At 33.8% G+C, this 12,221-nt stretch overlaps 2 protein-coding genes across 3 annotated transcripts; both read left to right on the top strand.

Moving 5' to 3' along the window:
• The first annotated feature begins 654 nt into the window (after nucleotides 1-654).
• On the top strand, nucleotides 655-6,578 carry LOC131600027 (DNA-(apurinic or apyrimidinic site) endonuclease, chloroplastic-like). Of its 2 annotated transcripts, none has more exons than XM_058872258.1 (12): nucleotides 655-782; nucleotides 934-1,051; nucleotides 1,146-1,246; nucleotides 1,355-1,434; nucleotides 1,603-1,839; nucleotides 2,010-2,335; nucleotides 3,195-3,305; nucleotides 3,829-3,966; nucleotides 4,077-4,124; nucleotides 5,271-5,351; nucleotides 5,762-5,921; nucleotides 6,201-6,578. In XM_058872258.1, exons 2-12 carry the CDS (start codon nucleotides 989-991, stop codon nucleotides 6,320-6,322), a joined length of 1,467 nt encoding a protein of 488 aa, XP_058728241.1. In that variant the 5' UTR covers nucleotides 655-782; nucleotides 934-988; the 3' UTR covers nucleotides 6,323-6,578. The 2 variants fall into 2 exon arrangements, with proteins under 2 accessions (XP_058728241.1, XP_058728240.1); XM_058872257.1 differs by having other exon boundaries at nucleotides 926-1,051.
• An 846-nt stretch (nucleotides 6,579-7,424) lies between these two features.
• Nucleotides 7,425-11,544, top strand: LOC131595613 (uncharacterized). The gene is made up of 11 exons (XM_058868007.1): nucleotides 7,425-7,850; nucleotides 8,591-8,678; nucleotides 9,334-9,425; nucleotides 9,527-9,645; nucleotides 9,736-9,851; nucleotides 9,926-10,053; nucleotides 10,140-10,226; nucleotides 10,777-10,837; nucleotides 10,921-10,961; nucleotides 11,040-11,160; nucleotides 11,267-11,544. The coding sequence occupies exons 1-11, from the start codon at nucleotides 7,501-7,503 to the stop codon at nucleotides 11,324-11,326; spliced, it is 1,263 nt and encodes a 420-aa protein (XP_058723990.1). The 5' UTR covers nucleotides 7,425-7,500; the 3' UTR covers nucleotides 11,327-11,544.
• Nucleotides 11,545-12,221: the final 677 nt, after the last annotated feature.

Here is a 12,221-nt window from a genome sequence, read left to right as displayed (position 1 = left end):
CCTGTCGATATGCCAGCGGATAGAGATGCTTGGGCGGGACGCGTTGGAGCGAGGTATCATTGATCAGGGCGGTCCAGAGGCAATTGCCGTGGTGGAGAGGATGGTCGATGATGCGGGCCGTGCGGCGGCATATAGGAGGCAGCGGAGGTCCTAGGGAGATAGGGTTAGGCATACACAGTAGGGGTTCCAGATTATTTTTCTTGGATTTTATTGTATTCGGGTTGTATTTCGCACACTATTACTATTTTATTCGGCTTGTATATATTATTCAGATTGTATTTATTATATTACTATTTTATGTTGATATGTCGTTTATTTTATTTGGCGTTTTCGTTTAATTAAAAATACGGGACTGTTAAGAAAAACATAAAAAAAAAAAAACACATTTTCTGTATATTTCGGAAGTGCACTTCCGATAACCCCCTACTATGTGAAAAAGATGTTTTCGGAAGTGCATCTCCGAAAACACCTCCCATTTGACTTTTACGAAAATGCATTTCCGAAGTTCGGAGAAACTTGAGAATTTCGTCAAGAGTCACCCCACAGGGGGTCAATAAAAAAATTCTCAAAAATTAATCTAAGAATAAATTAGGAATCCATCGAACAAAGACAAAAGACAAAAGGCCCTTAGCAAAAAAAAAATTGATAGGAAAATTAATTTGTTTAGTACCCATTCTCATAAACTCCGAGCGTGTGTTGCTTTTTGCTTCTTTCCCTGTTGGGTGTTTACCTTACATGACATGAAACAACTCCGTATCTTCAACCTCTATCAATCTCTCCAGGTTTCTTCTCTTTTCACCTTCTTCTATATTTCCCAAATACATTTTTCTTTCTCCAGAATAAACGTTTGATTTTTATTTTCAACTCATTTTAAAATAAATTCAACATGTTGTGTCAAAGCTATAACTGAGTAATAATGTTGTAGTTTTTCAGTATTCCGAAGCATTTCACTTCCAAGACCTTGCTTTCTCATCCAACTCTCAAACCAATGGCCTCTAAAACACCCTTTTCAAGTTCATCACAACCCATTTATAACCATCATGTTCTTAAGGTTTGATTCATTTTTGTGCCACTTTCAGCAATATTGTAATCCTCATTTTTGTCTCTATTTCTTTTTGATTATTCACTATAAGTTGATAATGTAGGAAAATGATGTTGGTAGCTATTCCATTGAGATTGAAAGATTAAGAAATGACCCGGCTATAGTACACACCATGACTGTTCCCGAACTCCGCAAGACATTGAGGTAAGTAGATATGCTTTGCCCTTAATATGTAGCTACTGTTTTAGTTCATCACCTTTTAAGCAACATTTTGAAATTATTTATGTATTGGAAATGGTTTTCAATTCTCAGGAGTATAGGGGTTCCGGCTAAAGGTCGTAAAGAGGATCTTTTGTCTGCCTTGAAGACTTTCATGGACAATAATATGTGTGGTATACAATTCTGTCCGCATTCACCGAGTTTACTGTTTCTTGAGGAGGGGAAGAAATGGATTTTCGTTTTGTTTTTATTTTGTTAAATTTTAGTTATTGTCTGCAAAGTCCTTAAACTCCTTGTTGATGTTTAAAAGACTAGTTCAAGCTGTCTTTGTGTTTCTGCAGAACAAGATTCTCCAACTAGAGACAAACAAGGGCTGTTTATTTCTTCTGAAAATACATCTTTAGAAGTGAAAGCTAAAGAGGTATCGGATGAAGAGCCTGTGGATGATGTTAATGATACTCTAGAGACAGTTGGACTTAACCAGGGTAAGAAAAGGTTAAAACAATCAGAACCCGAAAGCAAAATTGTCAAGGTGACAACCAAAAAGAAGCTGTTGGTTAATTCAGACGAGGTTTCAGGTTGTGTTCTAAACTCTAGATTATGTAGAATTATAAACTTTTGATTCTGAAATATTTATCATAATTCTTTGTCTCTCTATGTTCCTCTATTTGTCTCATCGCTTGTCAATTTTTGTTCGAGTGTAATTCATGCAGTGATTAAATTAATCATCTATGGGTGTTTTTGTCAGATGTTAAGCCTTCCAGGGGGAAGAGAAAAGTATCTTCAGGTGTTGTTAGTGTTGTAGCACAATCGGATGAAATCAGTACAACAACCACTATTCAAACTGAAACATGGACTGTTCTTGCTCACAAGAAACCTCAAAAGGATTGGATTGCATATAATCCTAGAACTATGAGACCCCCGCCTCTTTCTCGGGATACAGAATTTGTCAAGCTTTTGTCTTGGAATGTCAATGGATTGAGAGCATTGCTAAAATTAGAGGGATTCTCAGCACTTCAACTTGCTCAAAGGGAAGACTTCGATGTATTGTGCTTGCAAGAGACTAAACTGCAGGTAGAAAGGATATTGGTGCTAACGCCTATTTCATAATACATCTTGTGTTATGCTGTAGTTGAATTATGTACATTCTGATGGCTGCTGAAAAACTAAACAAAAAACTAATTGATTTTACGAACTTTCTCTTATTAATCAAGTTAATTTTACTTTTGGGGTTTGGAAAGATAATTTCCCCAAGTGAATAACAATAAGAGATATCATCGGTAAAAAGAACGAAGGGCGGTGAAAAAGCTGAATTTAGTTATTTTATTTATCAAAACATGAAACTATTTCACTTTGGTTGCTGAATATCTTAGTATTCTAGTTATTTTTGTTTTTCAAGAAGTTAATGTAAAGTTATTAGTTTTGAAGTTTTTTTATTACAACGAAGGTAGAACTTTATGCTATTATGTAAGAGACTGGCATTCGACAACATATAGGCATTCAACATATTTTGTGGTTGTGGTACATGGTACATGTTTTTTTCACTCAATCTTTTCTGCCAATGGCTTCTGCACCTTCAACTAGTTTGGTCTCTGGAAATTTGGTGAATGTTTCTTGTAGAGATAACTTGCAAATTGCAGACTTACTGAAGGACCTCTAAGTTTGAAGTGATTGTAAGAACGAATCATTGGATCTGGAATACAAATCACTTGCATAACGACTTATGTTTTGAGATGGTTCTTGGTCATGGAAATTCTCTAATAGTTGTATGCTACAGCAGAATCTTAAGGGTTTGTTTGCGAGTTGGGTTTTGGAGGGGAGGGCTATGTCTATATTTTGATGTTTTGAAAGTACATGATAAATGATCATATGATACTTCAATCACACTTGATTTATTTTTAAAAACATCTAAAAGTGTCCTTCATGCTAACAGGAGAAGGATATCGAGGAAATAAAACAGCGACTGCTAGATGGCTATGAGAACAGCTTTTGGACATGTAGTGTTTCTAAGCTTGGTTATTCTGGAACAGCAATAATCTCAAGGGTGTGTTCACTATGTTCATACTCCTTCTTTATACTTAGTTAAACGTTTGCTACATAGTGTTAAATATTTTTTTTCTACATTTCAAAGAAAGGCTATTTGTAGTAGTCACTCGCGACGAATTTTACTCATGATCTTGAAGATCTATTGGTGCATGATTATTATAGTGTCATTTGTTGTACACTTTTTTTTTTCTAAGTGAAGATTTTGTCAATGAGATTTATGATAATATAAAATCATTTTGTAACTAGTTGGTTTGAAAGCTTTTGTCACCGCCTACTTTAGTCGTTTTCTTTTTTCAACAAAACTTAACCCTTTACATCCGTTCTTATATCATGTTTGTTTGATACTCTGCTCTGCTGCTTAATCATTTAACTTCAAGAAATAAGTTTGATGCCTGAAGGTCACAATTTCCATTCTATCAGGACAGTCCAACCATTTGCATCTTCATTTATAAAATGCAAGAATGTGTTCAGTTTATAATTATTTTTCTAATATTATTATCTTTTAATTGAAATTCTGGCAGATAAAGCCTCTTTCAGTTAGATATGGCCTAGGTATATCTGATCATGATAGTGAGGGTAGACTTGTGACCGTAGAGTTTGATACATTTTATCTGATAACTGGATATGTGCCTAATTCTGGAGATGGCTTGAAAAGACTGGTACTTATTCAATTACTTTACTCTTATATTTCTAACTCTTTTTGTTCCTCCTATATTTTAATCTAGCAAATGTATCCTCACCCAACTCATCTTTCCGTTTTTGAATCTAGTCTTACAGAGTGACCGAATGGGATCCAGCTCTCAGCAATTATTTGAAAGTATGAATTACTTCTTTCCCTCATCGAATGCACTACAGCTTAACTGATTTTGTTATATTTATAAATCACTCTTTTAATACTATTACATTTCCTTGTCTTGTCAGAATACAACATCCATCTTTTGTTAACCTTTTTGCTTTGCCAATTATAAGAAATGTGGTTTATGATATAGCTATTGTAGTTGTATTGGAGTTTCACACTGTCAAGTTCTCGGGTTGTATGTATATATGTATTGGACACCCTGATCTTATGTGATAGCTTCTGAGAGTGAGATCCAAACTCATAACAACAGCCAAGATAGAGAAAATTTATTTTAGTCATGTTTGCATGTGCTAATGAAAAACCCTAGAGTTAAAAAAAATTACGGGTAGTTAAATATTTAAAAGCTCATCTAGAGTATCCTCCTATGAAGTTTAGTTATCCGTTTGGCTATTTTGGTTCTCCGTTTTTAGTTCTCCATTTGGTTATTTTGGTGAAAAATTGAGTAAACTGTCAAACTAGTCTGATGCTCTCAAATTGGTCCGAGTATGTACACATTTCAAAATGGTCCCTGACCCTGTCAAATGTTATTTTTATTAATCCTTCGATATCAAAGTTAGGGACTAATTTGGTAGTAACTGACTAAATACAAGGACCATATTGATAGTAAGTGGTTATAACATAATAACTTAATTGATAGTAAGTGGCTAAATACAGGGACCAACTTCACACTTTAATAGAGTCAGGGACCTTTTTAGAAGTGTTTATACCTTCAGGGGAAAATTTGAGAGTGCTCTAACATAGTCAGGGGCTAGTTTGACAGTTTACTCGTGAAAAATCGCATCTATATTTAGTCTCTAAATTCACCTAACGGATGACTCAATTTTTTGTAGGAACTTAATAAGAGAGTATTTTATAAAGACTATAAACATACTTAAATCATTTTTTAAATCTTTTTATATTGATTGTTAAACTCATTGTGAAATTGTTAATGATGTTGGGGATCTGAAACATGATTACTTCTCGTTCCAATTAAACTTATTGCCACGTTATTGTGCCAGATTGATTCCTTATGTTTTACATCCTTTTTTCCATATGATTTTATTATATTCGTTTTGGATAAATGATTTTCTATTAGATTCATGATTCATTTTCTGGTGGGCACAGGAGCTGGAAAAGTCAAAACCTGTTGTTTTGACAGGTGATCTGAATTGTGCTCATGAAGAGATAGACATATACAATCCTGCTGTAAGTGATTGCAAATTAGCACTCCGGTTAATATTATTATAATTACAAATCTGCGTAAAAGCACAACTGTATGCCACTTTTGATAAATTCTTGAACTGGTGTTTATAGTAATAGCTCCATTGGGTATCTCTCACTCGTAACACGGGTTCCTAAAAAACCACTTTACCTCGCAGTATCTTGGGGATACCAGATGCTTAACGAGGACAACTAGCTTGTTAGGGGAGTATGTAATAGCTGAATTCCTGCTAGTGTTATGAGAATTACAACTCGGAAGTAGGCTAGCAACCTGCTAAGTCACATGATCATAACATCTTTTGGCAAATTCAAAGACAAGATGAAATTTAAATTTATAACATCATGAATAATCAAAAGTTAGTATAAGTTATTCTGATAGTTGCGTGTATCCACAGGGTAACAAAAGGAGTGCTGGGTTCACGGATGAAGAGAGGAAATCATTTGAAACAAACTTGTTGTCAAAGGGATTTGTAGATACCTTCAGAAGGCAACATCCTGGTGTTGTTGGATATACTTATTGGGGTTACCGGCATGGTGCCCGCAAGTTTAACAGAGGTATTTATAGCATACTGTTTCATTTCATTGTAGATTCTATTCATTAAAAAATTACGTCTAATCGTAATTTGCAATATGTTTGCAATGTGTTAGATAATTAATTTTGAGGAAGCACACACATGACATGTGATTGTGATTATTATCTCATTCAATCAGTAGTGGGTTAACTAATACCATCTTAAATTTAATTATTATCAATCATCTGAGTGGACTTTGAATTCCTTTCAAATAAACTCTCTTCTTTGTTCTCTCAATGATTTGTTTCAAAATTTTAAACAGGATGGCGACTTGATTATTTCCTTGTCTCAGAATCCATAGCAGACAAAGTTCATGATTCCTATATTCTCCCTGATGTCATTGGCAGCGATCATTGTCCAATCGGCCTCGTTATGAAGCTTTGAATCTGCAATTGAAGCACTGATCACTCTGAGCCTGTAACGGAGAATGCAGATTTATGAGGAAGCCTATTTACCTCAAGAAGGGATTTTTTTGCTTTTTTTGTCTAGTTTGCTTCATCTTGGAAATTTCTGCTATTGTTGTAAAACATACTATGATCATTTTCCTAAAGAGATCATGCAGAAGAATTTAAACGTCTAAGGAAAGTTTTTGTATTCAATGGTTTAGGAAGGTAAAAAGATCAGATGGATTGCAAAATCACTCGAGGCAACATATCTCACACCATAAGAGATATAGCCAACAATAGAATATTCAATAAAACCAAGCTATTAATAAATAAACAATAGAGTATTCAATAAAACCAAAACTTTCTACGTGTTCAAATGATTAAAAAAATCAATTACAAAATTTTAATCAATATTCTGTTTGTTTCAAAATAAATGTTTTTTAATCTAAAAAATTTGTTTTAAATAAGTGTCTTTTTACTTTCTCATGCAACATTAAATCATTTGTACCAACTTTTTCAATGCAATGTTCCGTTTGTTTTGATTTTTTTTAAATGATTTTTACAGTGTTACGTAATTTTGTAAAAAAAAAAATTTACAAAGAAAGTTTTTATAAAAACTTCAAATAAATTTTTTATTTAAATAGTTATTCTTAAAAACTGATTTTAAGTATTTCATCAATTTATAGAAAAAAAATTAGATATCAAAATTTTAAAAAAATCACTCAATTTTGAAACTATTTCAAATAGATTTTCATAAAAATTATTTTTGAAATATAATTTTTTAAAAAAATTTCAATTTTGACTAAGTTTTGGTCTTCAATAATATATATTTATGTTAAATTAGTGTTTTATTTTAAAAAAAAAACAAATATAAAAAACTTGTAATATTTTAAAAAACGCTTTTCAAAAATTTATTTTTATAAATAGAAAGAAAAAATTCATTTTTTCTAAAGCTAAAACAAACTTGCCTTAAATTTGGTTAAAAAATTTATAAAAAAAAAAACGGTTGAAATAAGTTTTTAAAAAAGGAAAAGTAAAAAATGCCATGGTGGCTTCTTTTGATGAATTGGCAACATCCCATTAGTTGTGTGACGAATTCCCAACAAAAACACAGTTTAAGGTTACACACCCAGAAAGAAACCAACTAACCTCCGAAGAACAAAAACAAACACAACCATGGGAGCACGAAAGAGACTCATCACTACCCCTGAACCCTCTTCCGATCCCCAACAAACCACACTCCCCAAACCTCCACAACAACAAATCGACCCTCCAATTGCACCTCCCAAATGGGGTTTCCTCCTCAAACTCTCTCTCTTTTCCATCCCTTACTTCTACCTCATTTTCTTCCATTTCACCATCGATTCCCACCTTCGAAGATCCATCATCATCAATGCTGGACTCAGTCTCGCAGCTTTCTTTGCTACAGTTAGAATGATCCCTGTTGCCTCTAGATATGTTCTCAAACGGAATCTCTTTGGATTTGATATTAACAAGAAGGGTACTCCTCAGGGAAATATTAAAGTGTGAGTCTTTCTACAATTTTTCATTTTTTGATGTTGATTTTAAAATCTGGGTTTTTCTTTTCTTTTCATATTCATGCGTTTGCTGTGTTTTGTTTTTGCTATCAATGTATTGAGAATTCTGCATTTTGGTTGGATTTACTTGTGATTCAGTAAAGTTGATTTCTGGTTTAGACAATAGCCCTGTCTGCGACATCATGCCCCATGTACTCAAATAGAAAGTAGATAATACAAGACAATCTAGAAGTAATTAAACCCTCCAGTTTAATGATCTTTGGATGATCAAGTCTTCTAAGAATCATAATTTCCCTCAAGCTGGTATTTATCTTGAAGCCAATAGATATTTGGATACTCTTGTCAATTTAGGTTATAGTACTAATAGTGCGAATCTAGAGTATGCTCATCCTCTGCAAGAGATTATGCGGGTTTTACATGATTATGGGTTTTAGATGATGATTATAGTGGTATCTCTTTCCCCCGATTAGTTTCTGTAATTTCTATAATCTCTTCCCCTCTTTGATTAAAAAAAGTTTTAATTGAAGAGGGTAAGCGAATTATTATTAATCTTCATTAGTGAAGGTTATGAAATTGCTGCTAAAATGTTAAATTAGAAAACAAAACTCTAGCTTGATTTTATTTATTTGGTTTATGCATGTCATGCATGCATAGGGAGAAATAGAATTCTATTCAGCTAAATAAATTTTTGGTACTATGTTTTGACTACGGTACATTTTCCTCTGCAGACCTGAATCATTGGGTATAGTTGTTGGTATTGTCTTCTTGGTGGTGACAATCTTATTTCAGTATTTCAACTTCACAGCAGATTCAAATGTAAGTATATAATTGTAACTTACGAGCATGTTGATCTGACTACAAAGTATCATAGTTTTAAATTGTGGTTGTGGTTATGCTGCAAACTTTTATATTGCCGCAAAATGCGGCCGATACGGTCAAAGTTGAGGTTGTGATGCCTTTACAGAGGCCTCAAAATTATTTATTTGTATTCCGCTTGCAATTGCAGTTAAATACCACAATTTAAAGCAATGCTCAATAGCGTACTAACGTCTTGGGAATGATATCTGTTAAGAGTCCCACATCGGACAATATATGGCCTAAACATGTCCTTATAAGTGGGGGCAATCCTCACCCTACAAGCCGGTTTTGTAGGGTTGAGTTAGGCCAAACCACACTTCTTAACATGGTATCATGAGCCTCGTTTAAGATCCGGTGGGCCACCTTCTATGGTTTCCGCTATCGGGCCACCCACCGTTTATTTCCACGCTCCAGTTGTCTAGTCCTGGGCGTGAGGGGGTGTGTTAAGAGTCCCACATCGGACAATATATGGCCTAAACATGTCCTTATAAGTGGGGGCAATCCTCACCCTACAAGCCGGTTTTGTAGGGTTGAGTTAGGCCAAACCACACTTCTTAACAATATCAATCAAATAATTGAGCATTTAAATATATCACCAACTATGATTTTGCAGTGGCTTGTTGAGTACAATGCTGCTTTAGCATGCATCTGTTTCATGACATTGCTTGGATTTGTCGATGATGTCCTTGATGTCCCTTGGAGAGTGTGAGTATACAAAGTTTTCATTATTTTCCTCCGCGATTTGTTTATGTCAACTAATGTTAGAATAGTTTCTTTTTTGATTTAATGTCAATGTAAAAGAACAGAAAATTACTACTACCATCAATTGCTGCACTTCCTTTGTTAATGGCATATGCTGGACACACAACTATAATTATACCAAAACCACTTGTACCACACATTGGCATAGAGATTTTGGATCTTGGTAAGCTTTCAACACCTTTACACAAATGACACAGTAAAAAATACTAATTACCGTAAAATCTCACTATCTCGACTTTTTCTAATGACACAGGATGGATATATAAACTATACATGGGGCTATTGGCCGTTTTCTGCACAAATTCGATCAATATACATGCTGGATTAAACGGCCTTGAAGTTGGACAGACGGTGGTTATCACATATGCTGTAAGTCGAAAAGCTTGTAAAAGTAAATACGATATACTTTAGTCATACAAATGATTCATACTGTGGATTTGCAGATTCTGATACACAATATTATGCAAATTGGAGCGTCAAAAGATCCTGAATATAAACTAGCACATGCATTCTCCATTTACTTAGTGCAGCCATTGCTAGCTACCTCTTTGGCTTTACTTTCTTACAATTGGTATTGAATAGTTTGTATCATTTTGTTTAAAAACTTATTTTCACATGACCGGAATAGTTCGCTAACAGCTATTGTTCTCTATCTAGGTATCCTTCTTCAGTTTTTGTTGGTGATACGTATACATACTTTGCTGGGATGACTATGGCTGTGGTTGGTATTTTAGGCCATTTTAGGTATTTCCTTGCTTTATCTGACAAAAGTATTAATTTGGCTTTTCACTTTTATGGGTGTTTTCAGTATTATCGAGTTAAAACTTGTGAACCAATTTCCTAATTTCACTTAGAGTAAGTACTTTTGCAGCATTTTATGCGAAAACCTACCACTTCTTTCTCTGTATGATAGATAAGATTCTACCTCATTGCTTAAAAAATGGACTGTTGGATTTTTTATCTCAACCATGAACAAAAGAATGTTGAACTCTAAATAATCTTGTTAACCATTTTGTATTTCCCTGAAAACTCTTGTTACCCCCTCATATTTTTTCAATCTTTTCCTTCTTCCATAAAATATTCATAAATTTTGCTTTAAAAAACAGAATGGTTCCTTGAAGTGATGTAATTTTCTGAGCTTTGTTTTAAACATTATACTGTAAGCCTTAAGCTGAAGAACAAGAGAGAAACACTTGCATAAATTGGTACACTGTTCCATTGGGATTTATGAGCCTGTATTACTATGATTATTGGTTGCCTAGTAATAATAGCTCATTTGATTTTTTTGTTTCAGCGAAACTCTCTTGATTTTCTTCCTGCCTCAAGTTTTGAACTTTCTCTTGTCACTACCACAGGTTTGAGTCTAACTGAATCTCTTTTTTTGTAAGTTAAAATTCTTTTGAATATATTGTCTGACAAAGAATGCACTTCCCTCCAGCTTTCTGGCTACATTCCATGTCCACGTCATCGTCTTCCGAGGTAGGTGTTTATTTCATGCATCTTGCATGTACTTGTTGTTTAGTTGAAACCTCATGTGTGATCCACCAAATCATTCAGGTTTGACCCTCACACTGGACTACTGACTGGAACAAATGACGGAACACTTGTTAACTTCTTTTTAAGAAGCTTAGGGCCGAAATCCGAGAAAGCACTTTGTGTATATCTTCTTATTTTCCAGGTGATGATTCTCATCTCTCTTGTTTATTTATTGTTTACCATTTTGGTTTATCAATATGACTAATTTCTTAGCTGAACTCGGATTCTTTATTACATGTTTTGATCAGGGTATTGCATGCGGTTTCTGTTTCCTGCTGAGGTATTTCCTTGCTGGTTGGTACAAATGAAAAACCAAGCCTGATGAGAATCACCTGAGAGGCTGAATTGTTGTATAATCATTTTTGTAGAAAAACCATTTTTAGTGTAATTGGATATAGGAATTTCTTTTGCTACTTGAATGTTGCATGCCAAATATCAACTTCAACTAATACACACATGTCTGGAGATGTCAAATAACCTTATAGTTTATATGTCATCCCTTCACTACAAGTTAACTTCTATTTTATGTGATGATGACTCTTGTAATACGCCCTAATATTATTTACTTTATGGTTCATCGATGCATCGATGCAAAAAAAGGCACTTTAATCAGGTTTGGAAAACTTATCAAACTATTTACGATTTACTTAACAGCACAAGGTTCTTGATTTATTATACAATTTCAATATATTACACCAAGACTAAATACAACTAAAAATCTCATGAAATTTTTTTATAACAGATATATGTTTTACAAAATAGTTCAATCTATGTGCCGATTTTTAGCAAGTAATCCAAGTTTGATTTACTGCTTCCAAGTTTGAGGACATTAGTTTTTAAGAAAATGAAAAGAGACTAATGTTCATTTGTTCTAACTATTTTAAAATATAGGAGAACAGTTGAGATTTCTTCGCAATTTAATTAATGTTATGTTGAGTTAGGGTATAAATCACCTTTCTACACCAACACATGATAAAAACTTGTTTATGCAAGGATTTTTCTGTGAGCAAAATATGAGGCATTGTCTTATATTAAAATTGTGATAGTGAGTTGATATTTTTGGGATGTTACAATACTTATTCTCAAGTCATATATGATAAATTATCCACTGGTGCATGCGTGCTTTTCATTTTGGTTGTGGTCTTTAAGAAATTCAAACCAAAATAATAGACAAGCACTGGATTGGTATACTGTAGTGTGTCA

This window comes from Vicia villosa, linkage group LG4 (assembly GCF_029867415.1).
Source record: "Vicia villosa cultivar HV-30 ecotype Madison, WI linkage group LG4, Vvil1.0, whole genome shotgun sequence".
In the NCBI taxonomy this organism is placed as follows: domain Eukaryota; kingdom Viridiplantae; phylum Streptophyta; class Magnoliopsida; order Fabales; family Fabaceae; genus Vicia; species Vicia villosa.
This window is presented reverse-complemented; position numbering and strand designations above follow the sequence as displayed.